Here is a 27631-nt window from a genome sequence, read left to right on the forward strand (position 1 = left end):
GGAATTGAACTCAGGACCTCCAGAAGAGCAGTCGGTGGCCTTAACCTCTGAGCCATCTCTTCAGCCCTGACTCAGAGATCTTTACATATATGGGGATGTCCTTGAACTTCTGATCCTCCTGCTTTCACCTCCAATGGCGTGGGACATCACACCATTTTTTTTTTTTTTGTTTTTCGAGACAGGGTTTCTCTGTGGCTTTGGAGCCTGTCCTGGAACTAGCTCTGTAGACCAGGCTGGTCTCGAACTCACAGAGATCCGCCTGCCTCTGCCTCCCGAGTGCTGGGATTAAAGGCGTGCGCCACCATCGCCTGGCCATCACACCATTTTTATTATGTTTAGCCTTCTCGGTGGTGATATTGGTGATCATGTTCTGGCTCCACGATGTTAGAACCTGAGAGCTAAAGCCTCTGAGCCCACTAAGCTTGGCCTTAAGTCACCCACTTGCTTTTATCTTTGGTGTCTTGATTACATGGTCTTAGCAAGGCAAACAGGCCTGGGACAGGCATGAACTCACCAAACTCGCTAACTCAGGTTTGGCTTCCTCTGAATTTTAGGGTCCTTCTATTGACAAATGTCTACCGGGTACTGGTAGACCAGACCCAGTCAGGCCACCAAAGGCTGTGCCTGTTCAGTGTGCAGCAATGAAAGGTGAGCCTGGATGCTGCAGACCACAAGATGGAAGGGGTTCGCACGCGACTGGGCCAGGTGGGATGGACGTCACGGGGACTACTACCAGGAGAACGATTTGCTCAAGGTCACGCAGCCAGGAAGCCTAGAAGTGGAAGATCTAAGAATTTAAACCAGGGGTATCGCTTTGAACCGTGGGTTCTTCTCACAAAAAACTAGCCAAAGACGTGCGGGTCATGACGATGGAAGTCAGCGCAGTGTTGGCTAGAACCCCTCTGGGAATAGGTACTCATTCTTGCTTAACCAAATCACATAGGCCGGAAGTGCCTTCTGTCTTTCAAAAACCATTTTTACAAACCCGACAGGTGCCCTGGGCGGCGGAAGTGATGTTATTCCCGTGGTAATTCAGGAGGCGGAGCTAGAGGGGAAGCCCCATCCTAAGAGTGAGGCAGCGGGTTCCGGACGGTCCAATGAGGGCGGGCAGCGTGTCCCGCCCTGTAGCGACGAGGACGCGCCTGCGCAGAGGTGACCGCACGCGTGCGATTGGCTTCGGGGGCGCGGTGAGGAGGTGAGCGGGGGGCCACAGCCCGGGCTGGGGGATTCGGGTGCAGGAGGGCAGGCTGGGGCAGGCCGGGCCGAATCAGGCCTTAATCTGCGTGCCAGAAAGGGGTAGCGGACGAGGGAATTGGGGCTGGGGTCCAGTGTCTGGCAATGCCGCAGGGGGCGGGCTCTCACGCAGTACGGGGCGGAGCCCTGGGACTCGGGGCGGGACGCGGAACAGCGGCGGTGCGAGTGGAGGGCGGAGCCCAGCCGCCCGTAGAGGGGCTAGGACGACTGCGGGGCGGGGTTTGGCGTTTAGAGGAGGAGCCGGAGCAGGTGGAAGGTGGAGCCTTGGGCTCGGAGACGGAGGGCGTGGGGTCCCAGGCGTTGGGGGCGGGGCTTCAGCCGGTGAGTGGCGTAGCTCCTGTGCTGGAGAAGGGGCCTAGAATTGCCGAGGGCGGAGCTGTAGGTCAGGGGGCAGAGCCACGTGCCCTGAAGGCCGGGGCCAAGGAGCCTTGCGAAGAGCTGAGCCCAAGTAATGGCCCGGGGCGCGCACGTGGGGGTGGTCTCCGTGGTGGCCGCGCCTGGGGTCGCGCTAGACCTAGAACTCCCCCTGGAGAGATTGTGTGGGTGGAGCGGGCTCGGCGCCCCGCTGACTCGGGGCCAGTCTGGGTGCCCCGGAGGCCCCCGAGAGCTCAGAGCTGGGGGGGCACCTCTGGTGGAGGAGGCACGGCCCCGGGATGGGGTGTACCTCCGGAGGACCGGGGCTCCCAAGAGCCGCCTAGCGGAGATGTATGGGTGCCTCGGGGCCGGCCACCTGCAGCAGCGGCAGAGGTGTGGGTGTGCTGGACAGGAGGCAGCTGGGTGTGGCGGGAGTGGGGTCCTCCGGTCGGGACTAATCCGGGGCAACCAGATAGGGTTTGGACTTTGCGTAAAGGGGCGAGCGAGAATTGAAGAAAGGAGATGGGGACCGGGAGGAAGGGAAGGTCTGGTATTGAGTAAAGGGGCGGGGCCCTGGCTGCTGTGGCCTCCCCTGACCCCCTCCCCTCGCTGCTGGGGTCCTCGGCCAAGCCCCCTTCTCACGGGACTGGTAAGTGTGGCCGCAGAGCCCCGGGGAAAGGGTGGTGACAGTGGGATTCACCAGGAACAGGTAAAATACAATGGGAGTGGCATCCTCCTGATACTGACTGGAGTTCCATGATTCTCCCCTCTTGGTCTGGGGTTGGGGACTGTGTCTACAGAGACATGAGGCTGAGCTGGGTCCTGACAATACTGTCCATTTGCCTGAGTTCCCTGGCCACAGCCACGGGGGCAGAAGGCAAACGCAAGCTACAGATTGGAGTGAAGAAACGCGTGGACCACTGTCCCATCAAGTCTAGAAAGGGAGATGTCTTACACATGCACTACACGGTAGGTATCAGGGTGGAGCTTCTGGGGCAATGACAGTTCCTGGAACCCAGAAGAGACTGGGTTCTCATTCTTTCTATTTATTTATTTATTTATTTATTTATTTATTTATGTATACAATATTCTGTCTATGTGTATGGCCAGAAGAGGGCACCAGACCCCATTACAGATGGTTGTGAGCCACCATGTGGTTGCTGGGAATTGAACTCAGGACCTTTGGAAGAGCAGGCAATGCTCTTAACCTCTGAGCCATCTCTCCAGCCCTGGGAATCTCATTCTTTTTTCAATTAGGTAGATGACCTTGAGCCCTTTGGCCTGTAGCTCTTTTCCAGGAGTCTGCCCTTGCCTTTCCTCCTACTCATCATCTAGATGTTAGCATGAAAATTACTGCACCTGGGCTACTAAGGCACCGTCTCTTTTAAGAAATGTAACTACTAGTGCTGTGGTGACTCCATCGACGGGGTAGAGAGAGTGACTGGGTGAAAGGGGTTCTGGAGTGGTTGGTCACCTCTCCTTATTAGTTTTCCCGCCGTCTATCCCACAGGGGAAGCTGGAAGATGGGACAGAGTTTGACAGCAGTCTACCAAAGAACCAGCCCTTTGTTTTCTCCCTTGGCACTGGCCAGGTCATCAAGGGCTGGGACCAGGGGCTGCTGGGGTGAGTCTGGGGACATGTTGCAGTGATGCAGGAAATAAGCTGTGGGAGGAAAAGTCCTTTTGTGGAGCAAGGGTCTGGGTGCCCACGTGCTGAGCATGTATCATCCTGCAGGATGTGTGAAGGGGAAAAGCGGAAGCTGGTGATTCCATCTGAGCTGGGTAAGAGGCCCTTGGGGTTAGGAGGACTCGGGGAGGGGGAGCAGGGCACTTAGATGTCCCTAAAGTGGTTAAGGCCACTTCAGCCCACGGGTCCCCACACTATCTAGTTGTCCTAGTATATGCCACTTCCAAGTCTGGCCCGTGTTCAGCAGCCAGACCGGGCAAGGCTTGACTCAGCTGTAGTGTGACCCTCTGCGACCTTGTCCTCCTCCACTGTACCCCCTATTTCCGCCTGCCTATGGCAAGCTTATCCTTTATGGGGGCTAGAAGGAAGCCTGGCCACAACTTACTTTGTGTTTTTATGTGTTTTTGACAGGGTATGGAGAGAGGGGAGCTCCCCCAAAGATCCCAGGTAATACCCCTGACACCCCCACCCCATGACCTTCCCTGGGTCCCAGGTCCCAGGTCCCAGTCTGACCAGAATTCTCCCTTCAGGTGGAGCAACCCTGGTGTTTGAGGTGGAGCTGCTCAAGATTGAGCGACGTTCAGAACTGTAGCAGGCCGCAGAGGGGTAGGAGACCCCTGTCAGGGACCAGACTGCTTCAAAACACAACAAAACAAACAAACAAAATATTTAAAACCCAAGAGTGAGTCTGTGTTTCTTTGTGAATTCTAAGAGTAACTTAGGTTAAGACTTTAGCTTCAGCATAGGGGGAATAGCTCAACGACTCAGAATGGGGCATGGGCCTAATATGAGTGAACCCCCACCCCCACCCCACCGGATCCCCAGCTTGGGGGAAGAGAAAATAACATTAGCTTCAGCCTCAGCTTTCCTGATAACTGCAGAGCCTTGAGGTAGAGCCTCAAGGGCTGGAGACCCTTACCCAGTGCAGATTAAAAAAAATTTAAGAGAGCTGGGTAGCACTGCTCCCCAGCCACTTGGCATACCAGTCTGGGAGCCAGCATGGGGTTATCACCATGACTACGTGGCTCCCAGGAAGACCTGTAGTCACCTGGGGAGTAGTTGAGTGGTGACAATTGTAGAGCAGTGTGTCACCCCCCAAAGACCAGCCAAGCCTATTAGCTGCTCCAAGGCCATGTGATCCCAGCTTTATTTTTAAAGGGCCTGCGCCGCAGAATCAATATAAAAACAGAAAAAGTCCCATCAGTTTAATAACAATAAAAAACCCCAAAAATGGAAAACCGAGGGCAAGGGAAGTGGCCCCTAGGCAGGGGCACAGGGATCCCTGCTCATGGCACCAGGCCTGGCCGGCAGGGTCCCCTGGTATTGCTGTTGCTACGAGGTTAGGGGCAGCGATTGTCCTGTGGGAGCCATGGTCATCTGGGTCAGGACCCTTACTTCTTTTGGGGTGTGCTCAGCTTCTGCATGCCCCGGATCTTGTCCAGCAGGCCAGAGATGAAGGCCTAGATAAGAGGGAAGAAGGTGTACCATTAGTGAGGCTAAGACCCAAGATGATAATCTGACATACATACATACCCACTCTAAGGTCAGGGAAAACGACTTACCTCAGTGGGTTTGTAACAGTCAACTAACAGCTCCTGGTGAGGGAAAACATAGTGAGTTCTTGGGGACAGGACTTACAGTTCACCTATACCCTCCCAAGGGACTGAGGCCACTTAGGGACATAGCTAAGTTAAGTTCCATGACCCTCGTTTTTCCAGAGGCAGAAGAAGACCCAAACCAAAGAAGGTATGGCACCATGGCAGAGCTTCCCCAAGGGGCAGTGTCTCCAGGCAGCCTCCCCCGGATGACTTCAGCTTACCTTCACTCTAGCAGCCCGGGTATCATCGCTTTCCATGTCCAAGAGTTCATCCACATCTATCTCCAGCTCTGGGATCTCCTCCTCCTGGGGAAGGGGTGGGAGAGAAGGACAATGCCTCAGCAGGAGGGGGCCTGGAGAGGACTCCCTGCCTAACTGGAAACCGTACCAGCCCTCCTCGCCCAGCACAAGACAGCTGCTCTAGGAAGGAAAACAGATCAGGTCTGTGCCAAGGCAAATTGCCCAATGAGGGGGAACTTCCTGTCCCTGCCAGTGGGCACCAGACAGACAGGGCTGGGGACCTTGGGCTTTGAACCTAGCAGATGTGTCTTCTCAGCATCCAGGACCTCTAGCTTACTAGAGCACTGGTGGGGCCAGCTGTCCCAGTTCATCACAGTCCCCTCCCCTCCCCCAAACACCTGTCACAGCTTCCTGGGAGGGAGGAGGAAGTGAAGGGTGAGGGGTCAATGGGAAAGACCCATGCTTGATAAAGGGGGAAACAAAGAGCCCATGCTTTGAGGAGAAAGGGGTACACACACACCCCCTCAAGGGAACAGCTATCCCACTTGGAGCCAGCTGCATTCCAGGGCTGGGCTAGGGTAGGCATCACAGGGCAAGCCCACTCCTCCACCCTACCCCTGGGGGCCTGAGTCACCATCTGAACAAGCAGGGAGTCATGGGGTGGAGAGCCAGAGCCGGGAGAACTGGCTAACCGGTCTCCACAGACAGCAAGGCAGGCTAGCCCACTAGAACTCAGATCCTTTATACACTTGAAACAGAGTTGTGCCTTTCGACTAGTGTCTACGCTAGCCCAGAGAGACGAACTAGATCAGACCTTTCACTGTCAGCCCAAGCTAGACCCCTGCCTCCAGTTCTATTCCTGTAGACTTGGGGAGAACATCATGCTTAACCTGGGGTAGCACCACGAGTTCGAGGCAGAGGAGAAAGCTAGTGACTCGGGTCAGGCAAAAAAAGCCACACACTGGGGTGCGGCGAAAGTAAGACGGGAGGCTTGGCAGCAGAACTCCCACTGACCGGTGACAGACTGACGATGGGGTTTCCGAGCAGACCGACTTAGGTCCGGTTCTAGGGTATCGGCACGGGGTAGGGAGCGCACCTGGCAGTCGTAGAGACGCGTGAGCTGTTCTAAGATCCACTCCTCCAGGTTGAGGCGCTTCCGTAACTCCTTGCGGTCGTACTTGACGGTGACCTTCCCTTGCCGTCTCACCGGGCCATCATCATCCGCGCCCCCTGGGCCTTCGCCGGCCGCCCCGGGGGGGCTCTGGAAGTAGACACGAGGCCCCGTGCTCCCACTGCCCGGCCCGGGAGCCGGGGCAGCCAACGCCGCGCCCCCCGCGGGGCCGCTGTCCGCCATGGCGGCCGCCGGGGCCACGTGCGCGCTCGGGCCCCTCCCTGCGCCGCCGCCTCCCGGACGCCCGCCGGCTGGCTCCGGGCCGCTGGCTCCGGTTAGCTCGCGGGCTCCGCTCCGCGCGGCTCCGCGGCGAGGGCGGCGGCGGGGGCGCCCGGGGGCAGCTGCAGCATGCGGAGCCCCCGGGCTTGGCCTGGCAGCGCCCCGCCCCCTCCCCACCGATCCGCCCGCCCTTTGTCCCCCGCGGCCGCCGCCCGAGCCGCCGCCGCCGCTTTCTCTGTCTTGCTCTTTCCCCCGCCCCCCGACCACACCCCCTTAAAGGGCCAGCCCCGCTTCAGGCACCCCCCCCCTCCCCAACCCCGCCTCCTGAAAGGGGATAGGAGAGGACCTAGTTTGCAGGTTCCGGGGCTCTGCGGTCTCCCCCTTAATTTAACCTCTGGCCCCCAAACCCAGACTTCTAGGTGTCGGGTGCCTGGATCTGCACGTCCGTCAGGACCATAGTTCTCTTCTGGCCCTGTCTCATTCTGTGTCTGAGGCCGAAACCGAGGCGGGCTAAGGCATAAGGCCGAGTAGGGCGCGGATCCGGTGAGGAACGTGCGAGACCCTCGGCCAGCAAGGGGCTAGATGACGTCCGCGAGCTGGCCGACACGTGGATGGGGCTTCCGGGGATAAGGGAGTGCAAAGGCGTCCAGGAATTCTACTTGGCCAGAGCACCCTACTTGGTTCGGTCTCACGGCCTTCAAGAAGTCGGGGGTTAGGGCGTGTAGAGTTAGCCCTGCGGCTTACAAAAGCCAGGACCCCAGGCGACCACCGCCCACCGGCTGAGATGGCGGCGCGCGGGGCCTTGTGGGCAATGTAGTCTACGACTCGGCTTTGCTGCTCCTCCCAGCTAGATGCAGAGCCCGCCGCGAAGCGCAAACTTGTTTGGGGCGCGCCTCTCCTGGGTGGCTGGGTTGTGCTGGGCGCGGCCCTGGGCACCCTGCAGCTTGCGCGTGTGCGAAGGAGGAAACTCTGGTACAAAGAGTAAACCAAAACTCACGATGATAAAGGTAATAATAGCAGTTGACCCCAAATGAGCGTTTATTTGGACCCCCATCCGGCCTGTTCCGCTTTGAGGGCAACGAGCTAGTTTTCCCAGTAGCTCCTCAATCCTTCACACTTTAGGAGACCACGTTCCTTCCTTCACTGTCTGAAACTTTAAATTGTCTCATTCATCCGTTTCTCTCTCTCTCTTCTAGACAGCGAATTTTGGTAGCTGAGAGCACTGAAGACCTTGTTTGCTAATACCCAACCTTGGAACACCCTGTTCACTGTCAAACCTACAGGCCTTAGTAAACTATCCGGTCCCTACAGAACCCCAGCCCCTAAAACTCTGACTCAAGCAAACGACTCCGTCCTATTGGTTAAACAAATGACCATAAGAGAATGGTGGACTTTGTTTAAATAGGAAAACCCGTGGAAACTTCAATTGTGGCAACACAGTTAAATCATAGACATAGGGCTATATACGGGGGGACCTGGGATTTTGAGCCAAGGCTGTGTGGCACACACTGTGGTAGAGTCCAGTGTCCCGTCCCCAACCCCGCCCCATCTCATACAACCCAATGAGGTTGTATAGCACTTTCTGGGACATCTCTCTGGCTGGCTCACCGTCTTCAGTCCCGAATAGTCTCAGGATTTACAGAGATAGTAGGTCCTAGCCCCTTATAGGCATCTTTTCTGTAGATGCACAAAGTAAAAGGCCTCTCAACAGGTGGTGTTCAGAGAGTAAGTTGGGCCCAGGTCACACAGATGGTATTGCATCTAAACCCAGGATTTTGGGCTCCTCTCTTATGCTGTATATATGTGTGTATGTGTTTTGTCTGCATGTGTGCATGTGTATCACCATGTGCCTGCAGCAGTCAGAAGAAAGCTTTGAATTTCCTGAACTGGAGTCACAGATGTTTGGGAGACATCATATGGGTGCTGGGAATTGAATTTGGGTCCTCTGCAAGAGCAGTGTTCTAGACTCCTAAGTCAGCTCTCTAGACCCCCTCGATGCTATTCTTGGAGAGAAACCACAAAGGCTAGGGTAGTAGGTCAGAGATTGAACATTCGCCTAGCATGTGCGAGGAAGAGCATGGGTGTGATTCCCAGCCCTGTAAAAATAAGATGCAGGGAGAGGAGCCTGGGGAGGTAGCTCCCTTGGTACAGTGAGTTTGAGGCCAGCCTGAGAAACACGAGAGAATACTAAATAAAATGAGAAGAAAGGTTTAGGAGTGGCGTTAGCGTGTGCCCGAGGACGGGAGGTGAGCTGCTTACCAGGAACCTGGCTGGGGACAGTTCTTAGCAGGGGAAGCACTTGAGTAAGTTGGTGTTCCCCCCTCCACAGCCCAATGCAAGACATCAGCCTCTCTTCAGCTAGCCTATGGGGCCAGAGAGTCTGGCTCCTGCTGTGGCAGATTAGGCAGTGACGTGCCTATCCCCAGCCTGACCTCTTCCATGCCTGAACTAATGGGAGAGTCACTTTTCCCAGGACTATATTCCCTATATGCTCAGCGCACCCCACCAAAGGCTCTGCTTCTGCCCCCAAAGTGATAACACTGAACACTGACTTTCCTGGTTAATGTGAACGTCTCCAGTTCAGTTCAGATGCCAGGTCCTTTCAGGGGCGGCCCATTCTGCTTTTCTCTCCAGCCACCTTACGTGTCGTCCCCGTCCCCAAGGCAGCCTCATTTTCCTGGGGCTGGCTGTTCTGTCTTGTCCCTTCCTGTGACTATTCAGTGAGAGCAGAAAGATGGGTATGCTGGCCTGTAGCCTTCTTGGAACCTGGGCTTCTTCATAGAACCCTAGCGTTGGAGCACAAGGGGTTAGGTTTGAGTCCTGACTCTGCCCAGGAAGTGGGCAAATCGCTCATATGCCAGGAGCCAGAAGATCCTGACCTCTCTGTAACCCACAACGCAGGCTCTGGATCCTTTATTCTGCTGTGCTCACCCGAGGGTGCCTTGGCCTCTCATCCCGCCTGGTGCTCTAGCTTCCTTTTCCCATGTTCTACCTTTCCCAGGGGAGTGTGGCCCCCTCCCACCAGAGTGTAGCTAAGGATGCTTGTAGCACCTCCCTGAAGCGGAGGCCCTGGGGAAGGACCCATGGGCTGAAAGCAATCCCTTAATCGAGGGTAGAAGCCTGAAAGGCTGCCTTCATCCCCCCCCATTATTGCTTGCTGAGAAACTATTACCATTCCAAGGAGGAGGAAGGAGTCTTCTAATGAGGGGTGTCTGGCCTCAAGAGATTAGCCGTGGGGGAAGAAGAGGGCCTGGCCCAGCAAACAGCTTCCATCCTGTTTTCCAAGGACCTGCTTCCAGAAATTTCTCGGAAGGTCTCCTGAGGAAGACATAGGGCTTGAGGTTCAGGTCCTGACTCCAGATCTCCTAACTTTAGTGTTGGTGAGCAGGGTTCCCTGTGCCAGAGCTCACGCGTGTCCTTTTTTTCCTCCTTCCCCTCTGACATTCCCATTTCTTCCCTAGTTTATGGGAGCTCTGGATTTGAACCTCAGCCTGGGGGTACAGAGCCAACCTCCACCCGGAATGGCTCTGTTCTCCGGAGGAGGTTGGTGATCCTTGGGGCTCTGAAGGGTTATTTCTTTTACGGCCCTTTTAAGAGAGGGAGAGGATCACAGCGCTGCACACCCCCTCCCCTTTGTCTCCTCCAGAGCAGGGAGCAGAGGCCTGAAGTCAGAATGAGGGTTGAAATCCTCTCAGGAAGCTGTGTGACCTTGGGCAAGTCCCTTCCCCTCTCTGGGCCTCAAGTGGAGTTAATAATCACACCACTGCACAAGGCTGCTGTCAGAGTCAACTAGACTCATTAAGTTTGCCGCCATAATGGTGGGGATTTGGAGAACAGCCAGTGCCAGGCAGGGCTCCTCCTGAGGCCTGAGAGCCTGGGGCAAAGGCGCCAGTAGGGAAGCTCCTCCTTGGCTGACCCTCCTCCCCCCAGAGCCAGCTCCAACTCTTTCTGGGTTTCTAGGTGACTTGGCTGGCCCCTCTGGATGAGTTCTACTTTAAACCTGCTGCTGCTGCCTCCTTTGTATTGGGGGGGGCTCCCACAGGGGCCCTCAGGCAGGAGCCCCCCCCAGCCAAGCCCTGCGGGAGGGGCTGCAGCCCCCACCCCTGCCGGTGCCCAGGAGCCTGCCCCTTCCGTTCCTCCCGGTTGCTGGAACACAGATTTCAGGGCACCTGCTGTGGGCCAGGCACTGCACAACCCCTCCTTTGGGGACACCCATGAGGCTTCTGCCCCCTCTGGGCAAACAACCATTCTTCACTATGCAGTTTTCAGCTAAGAGGCTCATAGAGACTAGTTCCCATCACAGGGTCAGCAGGGCAAGAACTGCGCCAAGGTTTTCTCTGGAAAGCCAGGACGCTTGGGTCCTCAAAGGAGGTGGCAGGCTCTGGGCCTCCAAGGCTAGGGACGGGGGAGGGGCGCCTGCTGGCGGGAGGCCCATTAGCCAGCTAAGTGCTCCCTGGGAGGGGGGGGGGACTGTACTGCAGCAGGAGGGGGTGAGGCGAAGTGAGGGCACGCGGGTGGGGTGGGATAGAGAGATGGAGTGACGTTTCCTGAGCTCACTTAAGTGCGGCAGGAGCGGGATGGGGTACAATCTGCGCCCCCAGCCCTATTATCTCCACCTTTTCCACTTGGAGCCCTCAATGAACTGACCTTGGCTCATCTTAGGCAGCTCTAACCCTTATCCTTCCAGGTGCACCCTCAATAGTTCCGTGGCCCCAAGCTCTCTTCTTTTATCTAAGACCCTGGAAAAATAAAGTCCTACTGAGCCGGCCGCAACAAAGACCCCCAAATCTGCTCCATCTTCCCTCTGGATGCAGTCGCCGCCCCGACCACCAGGGGGCGCCGCCGCGGGCCGGGCGGGCCCGACGCGGTGGGAGGGGGCGGCACCGCCCGACGGGGCGGAGCTGGGCGGGGGCGGGGCCGGGCGCCGAGTCTCCGGTCCGTCCGGGACAGACTGGCTGGCGGGCGGGCGGGCGGGCGCTGACGCCGCGGGGCCAGAGCGGGCCGCGCGGGAGCGTGTGGAAAGACCAACGGCACCGTCGGTTCCCGTCGGGGCTCCGTGGGTCCCCGAGCTGCCCCTGGCTTGGCCATGGCGGGCGCCAGGCCCGGCGTCCACGCGCTGCAGCTGGAGCCGCCCACCGTGGTGGAGACCCTGCGGCGCGGGAGTAAGTTCATCAAATGGGACGAGGTAAGAGCGCCTGTCCCCTGCTCTGCCCAGATCGGAGGACTCCATTCACATTCGCCTAGATGCCAGGGACCCCCACTTCAGCGTTGCCTGACCACGGCAACCCCCCAGTCCAGCCTTGTACTCCGGAAACTTGAGTCCCCTGTCGTGCTAGTAATTGAAAACTTTGTCCCCCCTCTACCCGCAACCCAGTCCTTCAGCTGTGGTCAGTTAGGCTCTCCACTCCTTGGCGTGGAGACTTTGAACCCCATTAAATCCTGTCCCTCTTCGCACTCTCTTTCCCACTCTTGCCAGACGAATTCTGGTTTTCCGATACTGGTCTGGTCCCTAGACCCCTGCGCCTGGCACTGGACTCCCACGGGACGTAGGGCATCCTTGTCCTGGGTGAGGTGTCACTGGGGATCCCACTCTTCCCAGGGCCTCGTCTGAGCAATTCTCTTCTGCTCATCACTTTTCACTCTGTCCTGGTTGATACCCCCTTACCCTGCTTCAGGATTCCAGCGAGCTTTCTGTTCAGGTGGAAGCACCATGTTACCCCTTACTTGAAAGACTTAGTCCGTCTCCAAGTTCCTCCAACACTGGGACCTTTGCTCTCCACTCCTTAACTTAGGAACTTTGAACCCCAATAAATCCTGGCCCCCACTTTTTTACTGGTTTTCCCCTAGTACTTACCCAATGCCCACCTGCGGCTTCTTATCCGGATCCCACGTCTCACCCACGTTTTCGTACCGTTCCCTTCCCTGCACCCTGGGCCCCTTGCTCCCTAGAGCCTCAACCCAGCGGCCTGAGTTTCCTTACTGTTCCTTCCCAGTTGGGCCATAGGCCTGGAAGACGCTAGGTTTCTTTCCGGCTGGGTGGGGCAGGAGTGGGAACTAAGGGGAGGGGCTGGGGGCGTGGCCTTAACTGCAGGTGTGCTGGGCAAGGGGTGCCTTGGCACTGCCGCGGCCCCAGGAGACCCCTTCCCCCAAGCCAGCCTAAAGGGAAAAGTTTCTCCTTTTCCTTGTCGTGTGATAAACCCAAATAAGGAAGTGGAAACAGGGAGAGGGCCCGGGGTGGGGTGGGGGTGATAAACACAGTTTAGGACTGAAGAGCCAGGGGCCTGGATGGCCTTTGGAAGTTAGGCCCCTAGGGGAGGTCCCGTGAGGGCTCTAGGGATAGTACCCACAAATCTTTCCTTTCTACTGGGGGCTGTATAGTCAGGCCCAGGGCAAGGTTGGGAATCTCCTAGAGGGGTTGGGACCCAGTGTCCTCCAATTAGAACTGAAGGACCATATAGCCAGAAGGTTTAGGGACCTGCGTCCCTGGATCAGCTGCTATCCTTCTGTAAACCAAGACTGCATGGGTGGGGCTCCGCAATTCCCAGTCTTCTGACTGATGTCCCTGCTGGCTGTGAGGTCGTTGCTGAAACCAGGAGCCAGGGGCTGTGCAGGAGTCTTGGCTCTGTTTCCCAGGTCCCAGGACTTTGAAAATGTAACCCTGCAAATCCTAGCTTCTCCGTTCCTTCCTGTGTAAGATGGAGGTGGTGGCAGGACATACCTTACAGGGCTTTGAAGAGCCTGAAAGGGGGTTGTTGAAATTCAGGGTGTAGAACTGGACATGGTCCACAGTTGGGACTGTGGGACTGGGAATGTGCACTGTTGGTGGCAGGATTGTGTAGGGCGCCAGTTTGGGGAGGTGGGATCCTCTTTTGTTTCAAGGGGAATTAGTTCTGCTGGCTGGAGTACATAAGCCTTTGCTGGTCCTGAGCATATGGGGTAACCCTGGGCATCAGTGACTGGGTCCTTTCAGAAAATAGGCATATTCCTGCTATCCTGCCCTCCTGTCAGTCATCTTAGAGCTATTAGGGAGAAGGGGAGACTCCTGCCTTGTCTTCCTAGAGGTCATGGAGGCTCTTCTGTCACTTGGGGTGAGCCTGAAGGCTACGAGGATCCTAGGAGGCACAGAGTGGTGGGTGGTGGGCTTTGAGGCAGATTTTAGGGTGCCCAGTTTTTGTTAGGCCTCAAGGGACGCTGAGAGGCTTTAGGTTCAGGCTTCCAGCATCCTGCTTTCATTCAGTAGCCGTGTGCTTCAGTAAGGGGGCTGTGGAGCAGGGGAGTCTAGCCTCCCTGTCCTCTCAGGCCTTCAGGGGAAACCGAGGTTGGAATGGGCTCTCCTGGAGGTCCTCACACGAGTTTCATGTGTAGAGAAGAAAGGAAAGCACAGGGAAGGGTGTGGTGGACGGTGGGTGATGAGGCCAGAGTAGCTAGTAGCCTCTGGGATAGAACTCAGCGTGAAGGTGGAGCTGGGAGGGGTGTTGGGTAACCTGAACTGCTGAGGACTTGCCTTCATGTCCGGGAGCACCTGTAGGCTGCTGCAGCTTCCTCTTGACTCACTGGTGGAAATCAGCTTGGGTAGGTCCAGGACCAAGTCTCACTCCCTGACTCTCTGTGCTGCCCTCAGGAGGCCTCCAGTCGGAACCTGGTGACCCTGCGTGTGGATCCCAATGGTTTCTTCTTGTACTGGACGGGACCCAATATGGTGAGGGTTCGCTGATGCTCCTGCTCAGTCCTGAGCCCCTGTGGGAGACCTTGTCTAGTTCTCTTGTCCTGGGGATGAGACCTAGCCAGTAGTTGAGCATTCCTCAGCTTGAGTGGGGAGATTAAGGACCTCTCATAGTTCTCAGACACAAACCTTGACTCTGGTCTCCGTAGGAGGTGGACACGCTGGACATCAGCTCCATCAGGGACACACGGACAGGTCGTTATGCCCGCCTGCCCAAGGTGAGGGATGAGGCCTTGTACTGATGGGACCAAGGTTGTCAGGGGACAGCACAACCCTTCTCCTCACCCTTGGTTTTCACTACACAGGATCCCAAGATTCGAGAAGTACTGGGCTTTGGGGGCCCTGACGCCCGGCTCGAAGAGAAGCTGATGACAGTGGTGGCTGGGCCAGACCCAGTGAACACCACATTCTTGAACTTCATGGCCGTGCAGGATGACACAGTCAAGGTGGGCTGGGGTCAGGAGACAATCCAGGAAAGCAGATGCTTCACTGGAAGACATGGCGTAGCCCAGGCTGGCCTCAGACTCAAGGCAATCCTCCTGCCTAAGTTTCTCAAGTGCTGGGATTACAGGTGTTTTACAGCCATCACTCCCAGTTTTGTCCTCTTGATGTCCTATGTACCAGACCCTGTTCCGGATGTAGGCTATGAGTGCGCCAGCCTCTCCGTACCCTACACCTCTTCTCCCGTGTGCTAACTTCCAGGTCTGGTCGGAGGAGTTGTTCAAACTGGCTATGAACATATTGGCTCAGAATGCCTCCCGGAACACCTTCCTGCGGAAAGCGTGAGCCCTGGGTCACCTTGGGGAGCACTGGGGGTTCAGCTGACCAGTCCCAAGGTCTGACCTTCATACCTGCCTCCTCAGATACACAAAGCTGAAGCTGCAGGTGAACCAGGATGGACGGATTCCGGTCAAGAAGTGAGCACCCCTTCCCCCTCAGCATCTTCTCTCCTGCCCTGACCTTGGTGATCTTTGCCCCCCAACTGACCCTGACCCCTCCCGCCTGCATCAGCATTCTGAAGATGTTCTCAGCAGACAAGAAGCGGGTGGAGACTGCGCTGGAGTCCTGTGGCCTCAACTTCAACCGGGTGTGTAGGGCCGGAGCCGGGGCCAGGGAGGGTGGGGTAGGGTGGGTGTCACGGTGGGTGCCCACTTTCTGGAACTTGCTGCCCTAGGTTCTCACCCCACACTCCTCACCCTTAGAGTGAGTCCATCCGGCCTGATGAGTTTTCCCTGGAAATCTTTGAGCGGTTCTTGAACAAGCTGTGTCTGCGACCGGATATTGACAAGATCCTGCTCGAGATGTAAGTGGCCTGGGAGTGGCTGCTACAGGCTTGGGCTCTGCCCCTGGCTTCTGCTCAGTGTTCTTTCTAGTGGAAGTGGTGTGGGTGGGCAGGTCAGAGTAAGAAAGGGGGCACCGTGGCGCACGCCTTTAATACTAGTACTAGGGAGGCAGAGGCAGGTGGGGCTCTGTGAGTTTGAGGCCAGCCTGGTCTACAGAGCGAGTTCCAGGACAGCCAGGGCTGTTACCCAGAGAAACCCTGTCTCAGGGAGAGAGAGAGAGAGAGAGAGAGAGAGAGAGAGAGAGAGAGAAGCAGGAAAGGGGGGACCGCCACAGGATGCTCCTGTGGTTTCTGGAGCTTGATGCCGTTCCTTTGCCACAGGTGGCTTAATCATCCCACTTAGGATGGGAACCAAGGGGCTCAGATATGTAGTAGGACCTGCCTGAGCCAACACAGTGTGGGAGGACAGAGCCAAGATTGGTCCTGGGGTCTAGAGCCTCAGAGTGGTGAGTTGAGCCCTGGCAAATGCTGATGCCAGTCCATCTTCTGCCTGATGCTGTTGAGTGCTCAGGAGTGGACAGGGAAACTGAGGCCCAGAACGCCAATCTGTGGCTGCTGAAGTTAGGTGCAGGCCTTCCCACTTCTGTCTCCCAGGGTGAGGGCTTAGCACGAGGTGGGAGCTGAGGCTACAGCCTGACCCAGCTTCTGGGCCCCTCCAGAGGTGCCAAGGGCAAGCCGTACCTCACTCTGGAGCAGCTCATGGACTTTATCAACCAGAAGCAAAGAGACCCCAGACTCAATGAAGTGCTGTACCCGCCACTGCGGCCCTCACAGGCTCGGTTGCTCATTGAGAAGTATGAGCCTAACCAGCAGTTCCTGGAGCGAGGTAAATGGCTGGTGGCAGTGGGGCAGTGTGGGTGGGACAGGGCAAGCTCAGCTCAGCTGACCTGTTGGTACCCCATCCCCAGACCAAATGTCTATGGAGGGCTTCAGCCGCTACCTAGGAGGGGAGGAGAATGGCATCCTGCCGCTGGAGGCCCTGGATCTGAGCATGGACATGACGCAGCCTCTGAGCGCGTACTTCATCAATTCCTCACACAATACCTATCTCACTGGTGAGTAAGAGAAAGAGAGAGAGCAGACACCCTTCCCCAGAGTCAATATCTCTGTCAGTATCACTTTATGGGTGGCTGTCCTTGAGGTGTCCCTGGGGAGGGGCTGAGGGCATTTCTGTTGGCATTGTGCAGGGACAGATGCCTGGGTAGGAGATAGATGGTTTAAAAAGGGGCGGGTGTGTGTGACTCAGGAACAGGGCACTAGCCTCCCACTTGCATAGCCCCAGGAGAAGCAAGAAAGGAAATCAAGAGGGGGTATGGGGAACATGAACTTAGGGGCAGGTACAGAGAATGGGGGGTAGTGAGAGAAGACCGGGAAGGGGAGACAGGAGCAACCCTGGTCTGGAAGGCTTTTGGACTCAGTATGAATGGCAGAGAGGTTCTTGGAGAGTGTGAAGAAGAGAAAGCACTGGAACTGGCAGTTCTGTGGGACTGTGGTCCCCTAGGCAGGAGGCGGGGAGGCTGGTGCAGTCAGAGACGGAGAGCAGGAATAGACAGTAGATACCAGTTAGGTCCTAGGGAGCTCTGGAAGGTATCTGGGGAGTCAGGCAGTGCTGGGAGTGTGTGATGAGAGAGAATGTGAGCCTCGAAGGGAGAACCAGCTAGGCCTAACAATGCTACTGGATGCCTGCTCTGCTCCCACCTGCTGGTGAATGCCAGGGACTGGGGGTTAGAATGTCTGCCCTTCTCTGAGGGCTTCTGGGGGAAATGGTACTGGCTCCATTTTGAGTGGAGGAGTATCCGACTGGCCAGAGCGTACCACCGTGGAGTTGGTCTGGGTCGGTTCTCCATGGACCGTGGTAGCCAGTGAATAGTGACATAGCCTTCCCTGCAGCGGGCCAGCTGGCTGGAACATCGTCAGTGGAGATGTACCGCCAGGCGTTGCTGTGGGGCTGCCGCTGTGTGGAGCTGGATGTATGGAAGGGACGGCCACCGGAGGAAGAGCCCTTCATTACCCATGGTTTTACCATGACCACTGAGGTGCCATTGCGTGATGTGCTTGAGGCCATCGCTGAGACAGCCTTCAAGACCTCTCCCTACCCTGTCATCCTCTCCTTCGAGAACCATGTGGACTCGTGAGTGGGCCTGCCCCGGGAATCTCTAGAGAGACCTCTGATGGAGGCACTCCAGAGGGATGCCCACACATCCTCCTTTCACGCTTTCTTCACCTCTGAAACTGAACTGCCTCCGCTTCCCCTGGGAACCTCTGACCTCTGACCTTGTTCCCACAGGGCAAAACAGCAGGCCAAGATGGCTGAGTACTGCCGCTCTATCTTTGGGGATGCGCTGCTCATTGACCCCCTGGATAAGTACCCGGTATGGGGGTATGGAGCTAAGGCAAGGGCGTATGGGAGTGAAGGGTGACTGAAGGGTCCTGACTTGTCCACACTGTCCAGCTCTCTCCCGGAGTCCCTCTGCCTAGTCCACAAGATCTGATGGGCCGGATCCTGGTGAAGAATAAGAAGCGACATCGGCCCAGCACAGGCGTCCCCGACAGCTCAGTTCGCAAGAGGCCGCTGGAGCAGAGCAACTCAGCCCTGAGCGAGAGCTCAGCCACTACAGAGCCTTCCTCACCCCAGCTTGGTATGGCCTGGCCTGACCTCCAGCCCAGATCCTAGCACTGACTTAACCTCTCACCCCAATGTCTCCATCACCCCAACCCCTGACCTCCTTCCTTACCACCTCAGCCGAGTGGTGACCTCTCAGCCCTGACTTCCAACCTGTCGCTGCTGCCTGGCCAGGGTAGAGCTCTGGATTCTGACCTTTGACCTCAGTGAACTTCTGCCTTCAGCCTTCTGACACTTGACCTATAGCCTCCACTGACTCTGCTCACCTAGCTCCTTAAAATTTCGGCTAACCTTTGCCCTGTCATTTTATTGAGGTCCCTCATCATTAACTGCTCACCCCATTAATCCCCACTGGGTATGGCTCTTGCTGAGCTGAACTTGTAGCCCAGCCTGTTTCTATGTACCTGGCTGTTCAGGCTGTTGTTCTGGTTTCCTACTGTATATAACGTTGACCTATGACCCCTCTGGACGAGCTTTAATGCCATCCAGATTCTGACCCCTACCCTCTCCCCAAGCTGTGCTTCTCTAAGATGGCACCCTGCCCTCCCCACGTACACTGAGCACAACTGTAGGCTTCCTCAGCATCAGCCTGTGGTTCTGACCTTTGACCCTTGGTTCTTGTCTAGGGTCACCTAGCTCAGACAGCTGCCCTGGCCTAAGCAATGGGGAGGAGGTGGGACTTGAGAAGACCAGCCTGGAACCCCAGAAGTCTCTAGGCGAGGAGGGCCTCAGCCGGGGACCTAATGTTCTCATACCTGCTGACCGAGAGGATGAAGAAGAGGATGAAGAAGAGGAGGAAACATCGGATCCGAAGAAACCCACCACGGATGAGGTCAGGACCACAGGCGGGCACGGGGGTATTTGCTGAGCACCTGCTGGGTGACAGCCATCGTCCTGGTCAGCTGCTTTTCTAGAGCATGATCTGTGTAGGTCCCCAGCTTAAGGAGGTATGCAAACCATCCTGAAAGAGTTAGGGCACAGACCAAGGAGATGGCTCCCCTAGTTAAAGTATCTGCTTCCACGTGCTTGTCCTCCTCACACACAATAAATAAATAAAATGTAATAATATAAGAACGAGCTAAATGTGCTGGCATATGCCTTTATTCTCAGCGGCAGAGGGAGGCAGATCTCTGCACCTGAGCTCAACCTGGTCTGTCTACACAGTGAGCTCTGGGCTAGTAATTGCAAAATAGAGAGACCCTGTCTCAAAATAAATAAATAAAGTAATTTTTAAAAAATGTTGTTGGGGGGCTGGAGAGATGGCTCAGAGGTTAAGAGCATTGCCTGCTCTTCCAAAGGTTCTGAGTTCAATTCCCAGCAACCACATGGTGGCTCACAACCATCTGTAATGAGGTCTAGTGCCCTCTTCTGGCCTTCAGACATACATGCAGAAAGAATATTGTATACATAATAAATAAATAAATATTTAAAAAAAATGTTGTTAGGGTACAGGACTGGCAAAGTAACAGTCCTTACCATACAAGCCTAGTGTCCTGAATTTGATACCCAGAACCCAAGGCAGAGGAGAGGCCTAACTCCTGAAAGTTGTCCTCTGATCAGTGTGTGTGCACCGTGGCAGCAAGTACCCACACTTACACACACACTCTCGCACAGTGTGTGGTGAGAGGAAAAGAAACTGAAGCTAAAAGTTGAAGGAAAGGAGGACACAGAATTGCAGAGTTGACAGGGAGGGTGGGGCACACAGACCTAAAGATGTTGTACTAGCGTGTGCTAAGGCCCTGTGGCAGGAGAAACTAGTACAAGAGGAGGGAGTGTCAAGAGGAATATTGGAGAGTAGAGGTAACAGAAAGGTCACTGTGGCTATTGTGAGAGGGTGGATTGAGAGCAGCCCCAAGTTGGGGAGGGTGTGTGTTTGCAGGGCAATGAGAGTCTTCTATCAAGGTGATATCAAGGAGTCTTGCAGGAAGTGGCTGGGCAGTATGGCTGCAGGTGTGGGAAAGGGCTAGCCCCCCTTTTAGGGGTGTAAGTAAGGGACCTCTCGTGCCACTGACCTCGGGTTTTGGGGCCACAGGGCACAGCCAGCAGTGAAGTCAATGCCACCGAGGAGATGTCGACACTCGTCAACTACATTGAGCCCGTCAAGTTCAAGTCTTTTGAGGCTGCTCGAAGTAAGTGGGGATGGGAGACTGAGAGCTGGCCCTGCCAGGCCCTGCCAGACCTTATACTTTCCCTCCCCCACCCACAGAAAGGAACAAGTGCTTCGAGATGTCATCCTTTGTGGAGACCAAAGCCATGGAGCAACTAACCAAGAGTCCCATGGAGTTCGTGGAGTATCCTTCCCAGGCACTGGGCTGGGTTGTGGCTAGGCAGGGACTTGCAGATGCCCCAGGGATTTGCCCCCATCTGCACGGGGACATCAGTGGGTTGAGGTGTGGAGGCTCAGGGATGATATGGGTAGCTTTGCTAGGAGTGGGCTTCTGGGAGCATGGAGATGGGACTTGAAGCAGAGGCTGGCAGAGCTTGGTCACTCTTCCCTATGGCCCTGACCACCAACCTCAGATACAACAAACAGCAGCTTAGCCGCATTTACCCCAAGGGCACCCGTGTGGACTCCTCCAACTACATGCCCCAGCTCTTCTGGAATGTGGGTTGCCAGCTTGTGGCTCTCAACTTCCAGACCTTGGGTGAGCTCTGGCCCTCAGTCTTAGTTTTTTTGTTGTTTTGTTTTGTTTTTTTGTTTTTCAAGATAAGGTTTCTCTGTATAACAGTCCTAGCTGTCCTGGAACTTTGTAGACCAGGCTGGCCTTGAGCTCACTGAGATCCACTTGCCTCTGCCTCCGAGTGCTAGGGTTAAAGGCGTTCGCCACCACTGCCCGGTCCTGTCTTAGGGTTTTTATTGCTGGGATAAAACATGTGACCAAAAGCAACTTGGGAGTGAAGGGGTTTATTCCATCTCACAGCTTACATGCCTATCATCTAGGGAAGCCAGGCCAGGAACTGCAGCAGAGGCTGTGGAGGAACCCTGCTTCTTGGCCTGCTTCTACTTGCTCGTTCAGCCTGCTTTCTTACAGCACCCAGGACCACCAGCCAGGGGTGGCACTGCCCACAGTGGGCTGGGTCCTCCCACATCAATTAATCAAGAAAATGCACCACAGGCTTGCCTATAGGCCAATCTGATGGGGGGCGATTTTCTCATTGTTCCCTCTACCAAAATGACTGTAGTTGGGATCAAATTGACTTAAACAGGCAGAACATCCTCCTTGACCTGGACCGTTTACTGACTCCTAAGTTTACGTAATCCTAGGTCCCAAAATTGAACCCAGACTTTCTCTGGAGCCCTGACCTTGCTGACTGGACCCCTACCTGTCTGTTTGTTCTTGCATCTCTACCCTGGCATCCATTTAATCCTAGCTCTGGTCCTGGACCTCGAACTCTGACTGAACCCCACTAGGCCACTTTACTTACCCGGCCTGTGTTACTTACAGACATGCCAATGCAGCTCAACGCAGGTGTCTTCGAATATAATGGGCGCAGTGGGTACTTGCTCAAGCCTGAGTTCATGCGGCGGCCAGACAAGTCCTTTGACCCCTTCACTGAGGTCATTGTGGATGGCATAGTGGCCAACGCCTTGCGGGTCAAGGTGGGTCCTGAGGGGGATTGGGCCTCAGGTGTTCCGAGGGTAAGACACACAGTAGCTGCTTTACTTCCCTTCCTGGCCTCTCCTACTGCAGGTGATTTCGGGGCAGTTCCTGTCTGACAGAAAGGTGGGCATCTACGTCGAAGTGGACATGTTTGGTCTCCCAGTTGACACAAGGCGCAAATATCGCACAAGGACATCCCAGGGGAATTCATTCAACCCTGTGTGGGATGAAGAGCCTTTTGACTTCCCCAAGGTAAGCCTGCTCTGTGGCAGGTCAGTCTAACCTGACTTGGCTGTAATCAGTCTTAGAGCAGGGGCCAGGCACCTGATCAGAAAGTGGGAAGGGCAAGTGATCCTCCAGGCCCTGCATGTCCCATGGTCAGGCTTGGGGTCCCTGGCCTCTCCTGGGTGACAGGAGGAATAAGGAGAGAGAAGGCTGCAGGGTAAGGATGATGACAACATTGTCCTATCTTGTGTTGTTCCTGTTCCTTCCCCACACGAGGGACAGACACTGCCTACCTCATCTCCAAGGCAGGAAGCACTTGCCAGAGACCACAGCTCCAAGCTTGCACCCTCTCCTACGGTCCCATGGGAATATGACCTCTACTTCTGACTGGGTTGAAGTACATCCCAAATTTATACACATGGCTCAGTATAGTTGCTAAGCAGGCCACAATGCGACCTGACCTATCTTGTCCAGTGGATGGCCCTGAGGGCTTCTGACTGCCTGTGAGCTGGGTTTCTGTGGCTATGGCATAGTGGTCCTGGCTCTGCCCCATAGCTCAACAGTCTGGACCCCACAGGTTGTGCTGCCCACGCTGGCCTCACTTCGCATTGCAGCTTTTGAGGAGGGTGGCAGATTTGTTGGGCACCGCATCCTGCCTGTCTCTGCCATCCGCTCTGGTGAGTCATGGGCTTTGGGTAGCACTGAGTTGACTTGGGGATTTGGCCAGGATAGATGATCTTGCCCTCCTGTTCATCCAGGATACCACTATGTCTGCCTGCGAAATGAGGCTAACCAGCCCCTGTGTCTGCCTGCCCTGCTTATCTACACTGAAGCTTCTGACTACATCCCAGATGACCACCAGGGTGAGCTGGGGCAGTAGACCAGGGCAGGGACCAGAGGTGGGAGCTGGGCATGGGCATGGCTGAACTAGGAGCCTCAGTTCACATGGGGTCAGGCTTCCCACACTTGGAGCCCTGTGCTGGGTTTGTTCTGAAGACTGGGCCTTCTGCTTCCTCTAGACTATGCAGAGGCCCTGATTAACCCCATCAAGCATGTCAGCCTAATGGACCAGCGGGCCAAGCAGCTGGCTGCTCTCATTGGGGAGAGCGAGGTGAGTGGGCAGCAATGGTAGGAGGCAGGGCTAGGCCTACCTTGACGCTGGGGACCAGTGGACAGCCCTCCCACAGGTACCCCCATCTCCCAGCTCTGCCATCTGATGCCTCTCCCCAAACTGAACTGTTAAGTGTCTTACTGCGGACCCTAGCTTCCTGTCTTGCCAGCCCAGCTCAGGCCTGCAAAACCTGCTCCCCTTTCTGGGCTCTTTTATCTCACTCAAACCTGGATTGCCAACGTGCTGCCAGGCCTGGTGTGAGGTCAGTCACATCCTTGGCTCACTGCCATGTCCCTCAGAGAGGCTATGGAGTGGCTCAGGTCTGTACAGCCCGGCTGGGCTTCCAGCTTGACCTTTCTGCCATGTCCCTCAGAGAGGCTATGGAGTGGCTCAGGTCTGTACAGCCCGGCTGGGCTTCCAGCTTGACCTTACTGCCATGTCCCTCAGAGAGGCTATGGAGTGGCTCAGGTCTGTACAGCCCGGCTGGGCTTCCAGCTTGACCTTTCTGCCATGTTGCACTTTCAGGAGCTTTGGCTGATTTGCAGCAGGCGTGAGGGCTGTGGGTTTTTGCTTTCGTATGTAAACATGTTTGCACGTGTTCACATATATGTGCACATGGTTTTCCAGAGTCACGCTCCACCTTATTTTCTCAGATAGGGTCTCTCATTGAGCTAGAGCAGCTGGCCAGGAAACTTCAGGGATCTGCCTGTCTCTGTCCACTGTGGCCCTGGGGTTATAGACATGAGGAGGTCTGACCGCAGGTCCTCATGTTTTTATGGCAAGCTTGTTGAGTCAGTCAGTTTTCCAGTCCCTTCCCTCCTTCCCTCCAGTGCTGGATAGGGATGGAGCCCAGGGTTTTAAGCAGGCCAGGCAAAAGCTCTCCCACTGAGCTATACCCTCAGCTCAGCTGTGGGTTCTTGGAAGAGGATGTACCCATTTGCACTGATTTGGGTTGTGTCTAGGCTCGAGTTTCTCAAGCTTTACATGGAATCAAAAATTTGAGTATATGTACACAGGGGCATTGGAAGTCAGGGAAGCCATGAGGAGGTAGTGGCTTTAGCACCAGGAGCAGAGGTTCAGCCACATGTCCTGACCCGATCCCCATGGGGCCTGTGGCGGCCAGGAAAGAGATGACTGCAATTAGGGCTGTGAGGAGCTATTAGTTGAAGAGACTGGTGCCCGCTCTGCTGTTGCTTCCTCTGCTGATTAAATTGGGAGCTGAGCATCCAGGGGGAGGACGGACCACCAGGCAAGGGTGGGAGGGACACAGCAGAGGACTCTTGGGGCCAGGCCAGGCTTTTCCAGAATCATCTGGGAGTTGTTGAGGACATGCAGTGATCTGGTAACACACAGCTTTCCTGGCTGGCGTGGACAAGGGTCTGCCTATTGTTTATCTTTTTATTGTGCAGGCAGAGGGAGCTGGTAGGGGTATAGGGCATCCAGAGGTGGAAGGACCCAGAGATGGAGAAAACATTTTTGGAAAGAGTTTTCTCTCTTGCAGGCTCAGGCCAGTACAGAGACATATCAGGAGACGCAGTCTCAACAACCAGGGTCACAGTTCTTGCCCAACCCCACACCTAACCCACTGGATGCCTCACCTCGCTGGCCCCCAGGTCCTACTACCTCCCCCACTAGCACCTCCCTCAGTAGCCCAGGTAAGGGGAAGCTTGTCCTCGGAGTGGGCCAAGGGGAGCCATGTGCTGCTGGCTCTTAGCTTCTCACCATAGCCTCTGCTCTCCAGGGCAGCGAGATGATTTGATTGCCAGCATCCTCTCTGGTAAGGGATACAGCCTGATCTGGGGTGGGGCCACCTGGAGGGCATCTACCGCACCCATCTCGGTCATGACCAGACCACCTCACCTGCTACCCTGACTCCTTTTTGCTTGCTACCTACACCTCTCCCTTTTAGAGGTGACCCCTACCTCTCTAGAGGAGCTCCGAAACCACAAGGCTATGGTAAAGCTCCAGAGCCGACAGGATCGAGACCTGAGGGAGCTGCAGAAAAAGCACCAGCGCAAGACTGTGGCCCTCACCCGCCGCCTTCTGGATGGTTTGGCGCAGGCCAGGGCTGAGGGCAGATGCCGGCCCTCCCCCGGTGCCCCGTGAGTGCCCTGAAGCCTGGTACCACCTTGTGGAGGGAGGTGTGCATGTGGCTCTCCATGCTGGGTGGGCATGCTTGGATGACGGGAAGGTGGAGAGAGATTCCCATACTGGTCCTCACTCTTCCCTGAGAGGAACATCTCATCTGAAGTCCCCTGCCAAGAAGCAGGAACCGGCACCTGTGTAAAGCTAACGGTATAGCTGCTGGCCCCTGCTGGTCCTCTTGATTTGCATAGCAGACCTCACCTGGCTGGTGCCTGCCACTGCCTGCTGGCACGAATCCCGCTCTTAACTGTCCTCCTATGCCAGGGACATGGCATTATTGAGAATGTTCTCCCTACAGAGTCAGCAAACCTGAAGACATTAAGGAGTATCGAGAGTTCCAGAACCAAAAGGTACAGATCCTGCTGGAGCTGAGGGAGGCCCAGGCCGATGCAGAAACCGAACGAAGGCTGGAGCACCTCAGACAGGTGAGAGGGGCCTGTGGTGTAGGCAAGGAGAACCAGCTTCCTGGGTAAACCTGTCAGCCCTGTGTTACCTGCTGGCTGGCTGCCTGTGTCCCCAGGCTCAGCAGCGGCTCAGGGAGGTTGTCCTGGATGCACACACAACCCAGTTCAAGAGACTGAAGGAGCTGAATGAAAGGTAAAGACAGAAGGTCCTGTGTGCGTGCGGTGGGACTCTGGTGCCAGGAGTCCTGCCTCTGACCCCCTCCTGTCCCTTCTTGCTGCTCCAGGGAGAAGAAGGAGCTTCAGAAGATCCTGGACAGAAAACGCAACAACAGTATCTCAGAGGCCAAGACGAGAGAGAAGCATAAGAAGGAGGTGTAAGTGCATTGGGGCTGGGAGCCATTGAGTGAGGGGAAGAAGGGAGATGCCTGGGCACGGAGCCATCCCTTTCCCCTCTGTAGGGAACTGACAGAGATTAATCGGCGGCATATCACTGAGTCAGTCAACTCTATCAGACGGGTGAGTGAGCCCCACCTCTCTCCTTCACTCATCAAAAACTCCACTCTTCCATGTCTGGCTTGGTGCCATATTGCTCTCCAGAAGGCTCCTAATGCCTTTCCTCCAGGGTCTGTACCAACAACCTCTGGTGCCTGCGTCGTATCTAACACCTTAAGTGTCCTGGGAGTCCCGTTGCCCTGCTCCCTGATTTCAGTGCTCCCAGGTCTTGGCCCTCCTGCAGCTGAACTCCTGCCCTCCCTTGCAGCTGGAAGAGGCCCAGAAGCAGCGCCATGAGCGCCTCCTAGCAGGGCAGCAGCAAGTCCTCCAGCAGCTAGTGGAAGAGGAGCCCAAGGTGAGCCAGGGAGGAGGCAGACAGGCAGGTAGCACAGGAGCTGGGCAGCCTGGCCCCTCTGGACACTCATCCTCTTGCAGCTGCTGGCCCAGCTGACCCAGGAGTGTCGGGAGCAGCGTGAGAGGTTGCCCCAGGACACCCGTCGATGCCTGCTAGGCGAGACATCAGAGGGGCTGGGGGATGGCCCCCAGGTGGCTTGTGCCAGCAATGGTCATGCACCTGCGAGTGGTGGGCACCTGTCCGGCGCTGACTCGGAGAGCCAGGAGGAGAACACCCAACTCTAAATTGGCTGAACAAGAGGTGGCCCCAGGACTGGGGTGGGCACTGGGCAGTGGGTAGAAGACACTAATGCTTTTTTTTTAACCTTTTATCTTTAGAAATTTTATTTTTTTAAAATCTGAAGCAAATGCCTCACACTAACTCCATTTTCTTGGGGCCTCTTTAGTCCTCAGCCTCCCTAACCTCAGGCCTAGGAAAAGGCTGGGACTAGTATGCCATCGCACTCACAAAGATGGGTGTTCCCCCACTTCCAGGGAGCAGTAGGTGGAGCTCTGGGAAGTAGAGGCCAACCCTTTATATTTGGGATTTTTTTTTTACGTGAATAAAAGTGGACTTGAGGGACCCTGTGCACAGTGTGGTTTGGATGAAAGCGTTCTAGGCTCTAGCTCAATTACTGCCATTTCCTCTGGGGCCTCAGTTTCCTCGTTTATAAAATGGGGTTGTGCCATTGTGGTTAGACTCCTAGCAAAAGTTTCAAGGTTTTAACTTGGTGGCCTTGCCCAAGATCTGTGGTGACCTCATTCCCTGCCAGAGGTGGCTTTGAGCTTTCTGCCCCTGCCCTGAGCACCTTGGTTCCCCAGCCCTATCACTCTCTTCTCCCTCAGCTTTTCCATCTCTTCGCTCGGGCTCAGACCTTGCGCCAGGAAGCCTTTCCTGCCTCCCTTCCTGTTGCCTGATATGCCCCAAGCACCCAGCATCTCCTGCCAGGGCTACTGAGGGCACCACACAGGGATGAGGTGGCTGGTTGGAGCCGAGTTGTCAGATTGGGAAGGGGTCCATGGCTCTTAGGATGAAGGAAGCTGGCAGTC

The 27631-nt window shown here is 55.8% G+C and overlaps 3 protein-coding genes and 1 long non-coding RNA gene across 9 annotated transcripts; 2 read left to right on the top strand and 2 right to left on the bottom strand.

The window, feature by feature from the left end:
• The first annotated feature begins 1039 nt into the window (after positions 1-1039).
• Positions 1040-3974, top strand: Fkbp2 (FKBP prolyl isomerase 2). Of its 5 annotated transcripts, none has more exons than XM_041660965.1 (6): positions 1040-1195; positions 2409-2577; positions 3119-3231; positions 3343-3389; positions 3706-3741; positions 3825-3974. In XM_041660965.1, exons 1-6 carry the CDS (start codon positions 1098-1100, stop codon positions 3884-3886), a joined length of 525 nt encoding a protein of 174 aa, XP_041516899.1. In that variant the 5' UTR covers positions 1040-1097; the 3' UTR covers positions 3887-3974. The 5 variants fall into 5 exon arrangements, with proteins under 5 accessions (XP_041516899.1, XP_041516900.1, XP_041516902.1 ...); XM_041660966.1 differs by lacking the exon at positions 1040-1195 and adding an exon at positions 1574-1702; XM_041660968.1 differs by lacking the exon at positions 1040-1195 and adding an exon at positions 1600-1702 and having other exon boundaries at positions 2382-2577.
• Positions 3975-4417: 443 nt separating this feature from the next.
• Ppp1r14b (protein phosphatase 1 regulatory inhibitor subunit 14B) lies at positions 4418-6652 on the bottom strand. Its single transcript, XM_041660964.1, is given in 5 exon segments — positions 4418-4754; positions 4857-4889; positions 5114-5197; positions 6228-6616; positions 6619-6652. Coding segments are annotated over 5 exon segments (609 nt in total). The 3' UTR covers positions 4418-4685.
• A 213-nt stretch (positions 6653-6865) lies between these two features.
• Positions 6866-12512, bottom strand: LOC121454564. 2 transcript variants are annotated; one of them, XR_005975271.1, is made up of 3 exons: positions 12376-12512; positions 9694-9839; positions 6866-7490 (listed from the first exon to the last, which is right to left on the bottom strand). It is a non-coding gene; the product is annotated as an uncharacterized LOC121454564 (long non-coding RNA). The 2 variants fall into 2 exon arrangements; XR_005975270.1 differs by lacking the exon at positions 6866-7490 and adding an exon at positions 8749-9307.
• Positions 11467-27164, top strand: Plcb3 (phospholipase C beta 3). Its single transcript, XM_041661963.1, has 31 exons — positions 11467-11706; positions 14143-14220; positions 14394-14462; positions 14550-14690; positions 14947-15026; positions 15108-15161; positions 15256-15331; positions 15447-15547; positions 16246-16412; positions 16495-16641; positions 17477-17717; positions 17874-17958; positions 18039-18225; positions 18836-19041; positions 20242-20338; positions 20416-20500; positions 20730-20854; positions 21656-21810; positions 21902-22063; positions 22614-22713; positions 22795-22899; positions 23056-23147; positions 24649-24802; positions 24889-24924; positions 25057-25249; positions 25591-25717; positions 25813-25889; positions 25981-26070; positions 26155-26212; positions 26457-26543; positions 26624-27164. Exons 1-31 carry the CDS (start codon positions 11608-11610, stop codon positions 26825-26827), a joined length of 3678 nt encoding a protein of 1225 aa, XP_041517897.1. The 5' UTR covers positions 11467-11607; the 3' UTR covers positions 26828-27164.
• The last annotated feature ends 467 nt before the right edge of the window (positions 27165-27631 follow it).

This window comes from Microtus oregoni, unplaced genomic scaffold (assembly GCF_018167655.1).
Source record: "Microtus oregoni isolate MIOR12 unplaced genomic scaffold, Mior012 000012F_ref0000307, whole genome shotgun sequence".
Taxonomy (NCBI): domain Eukaryota; kingdom Metazoa; phylum Chordata; class Mammalia; order Rodentia; family Cricetidae; genus Microtus; species Microtus oregoni.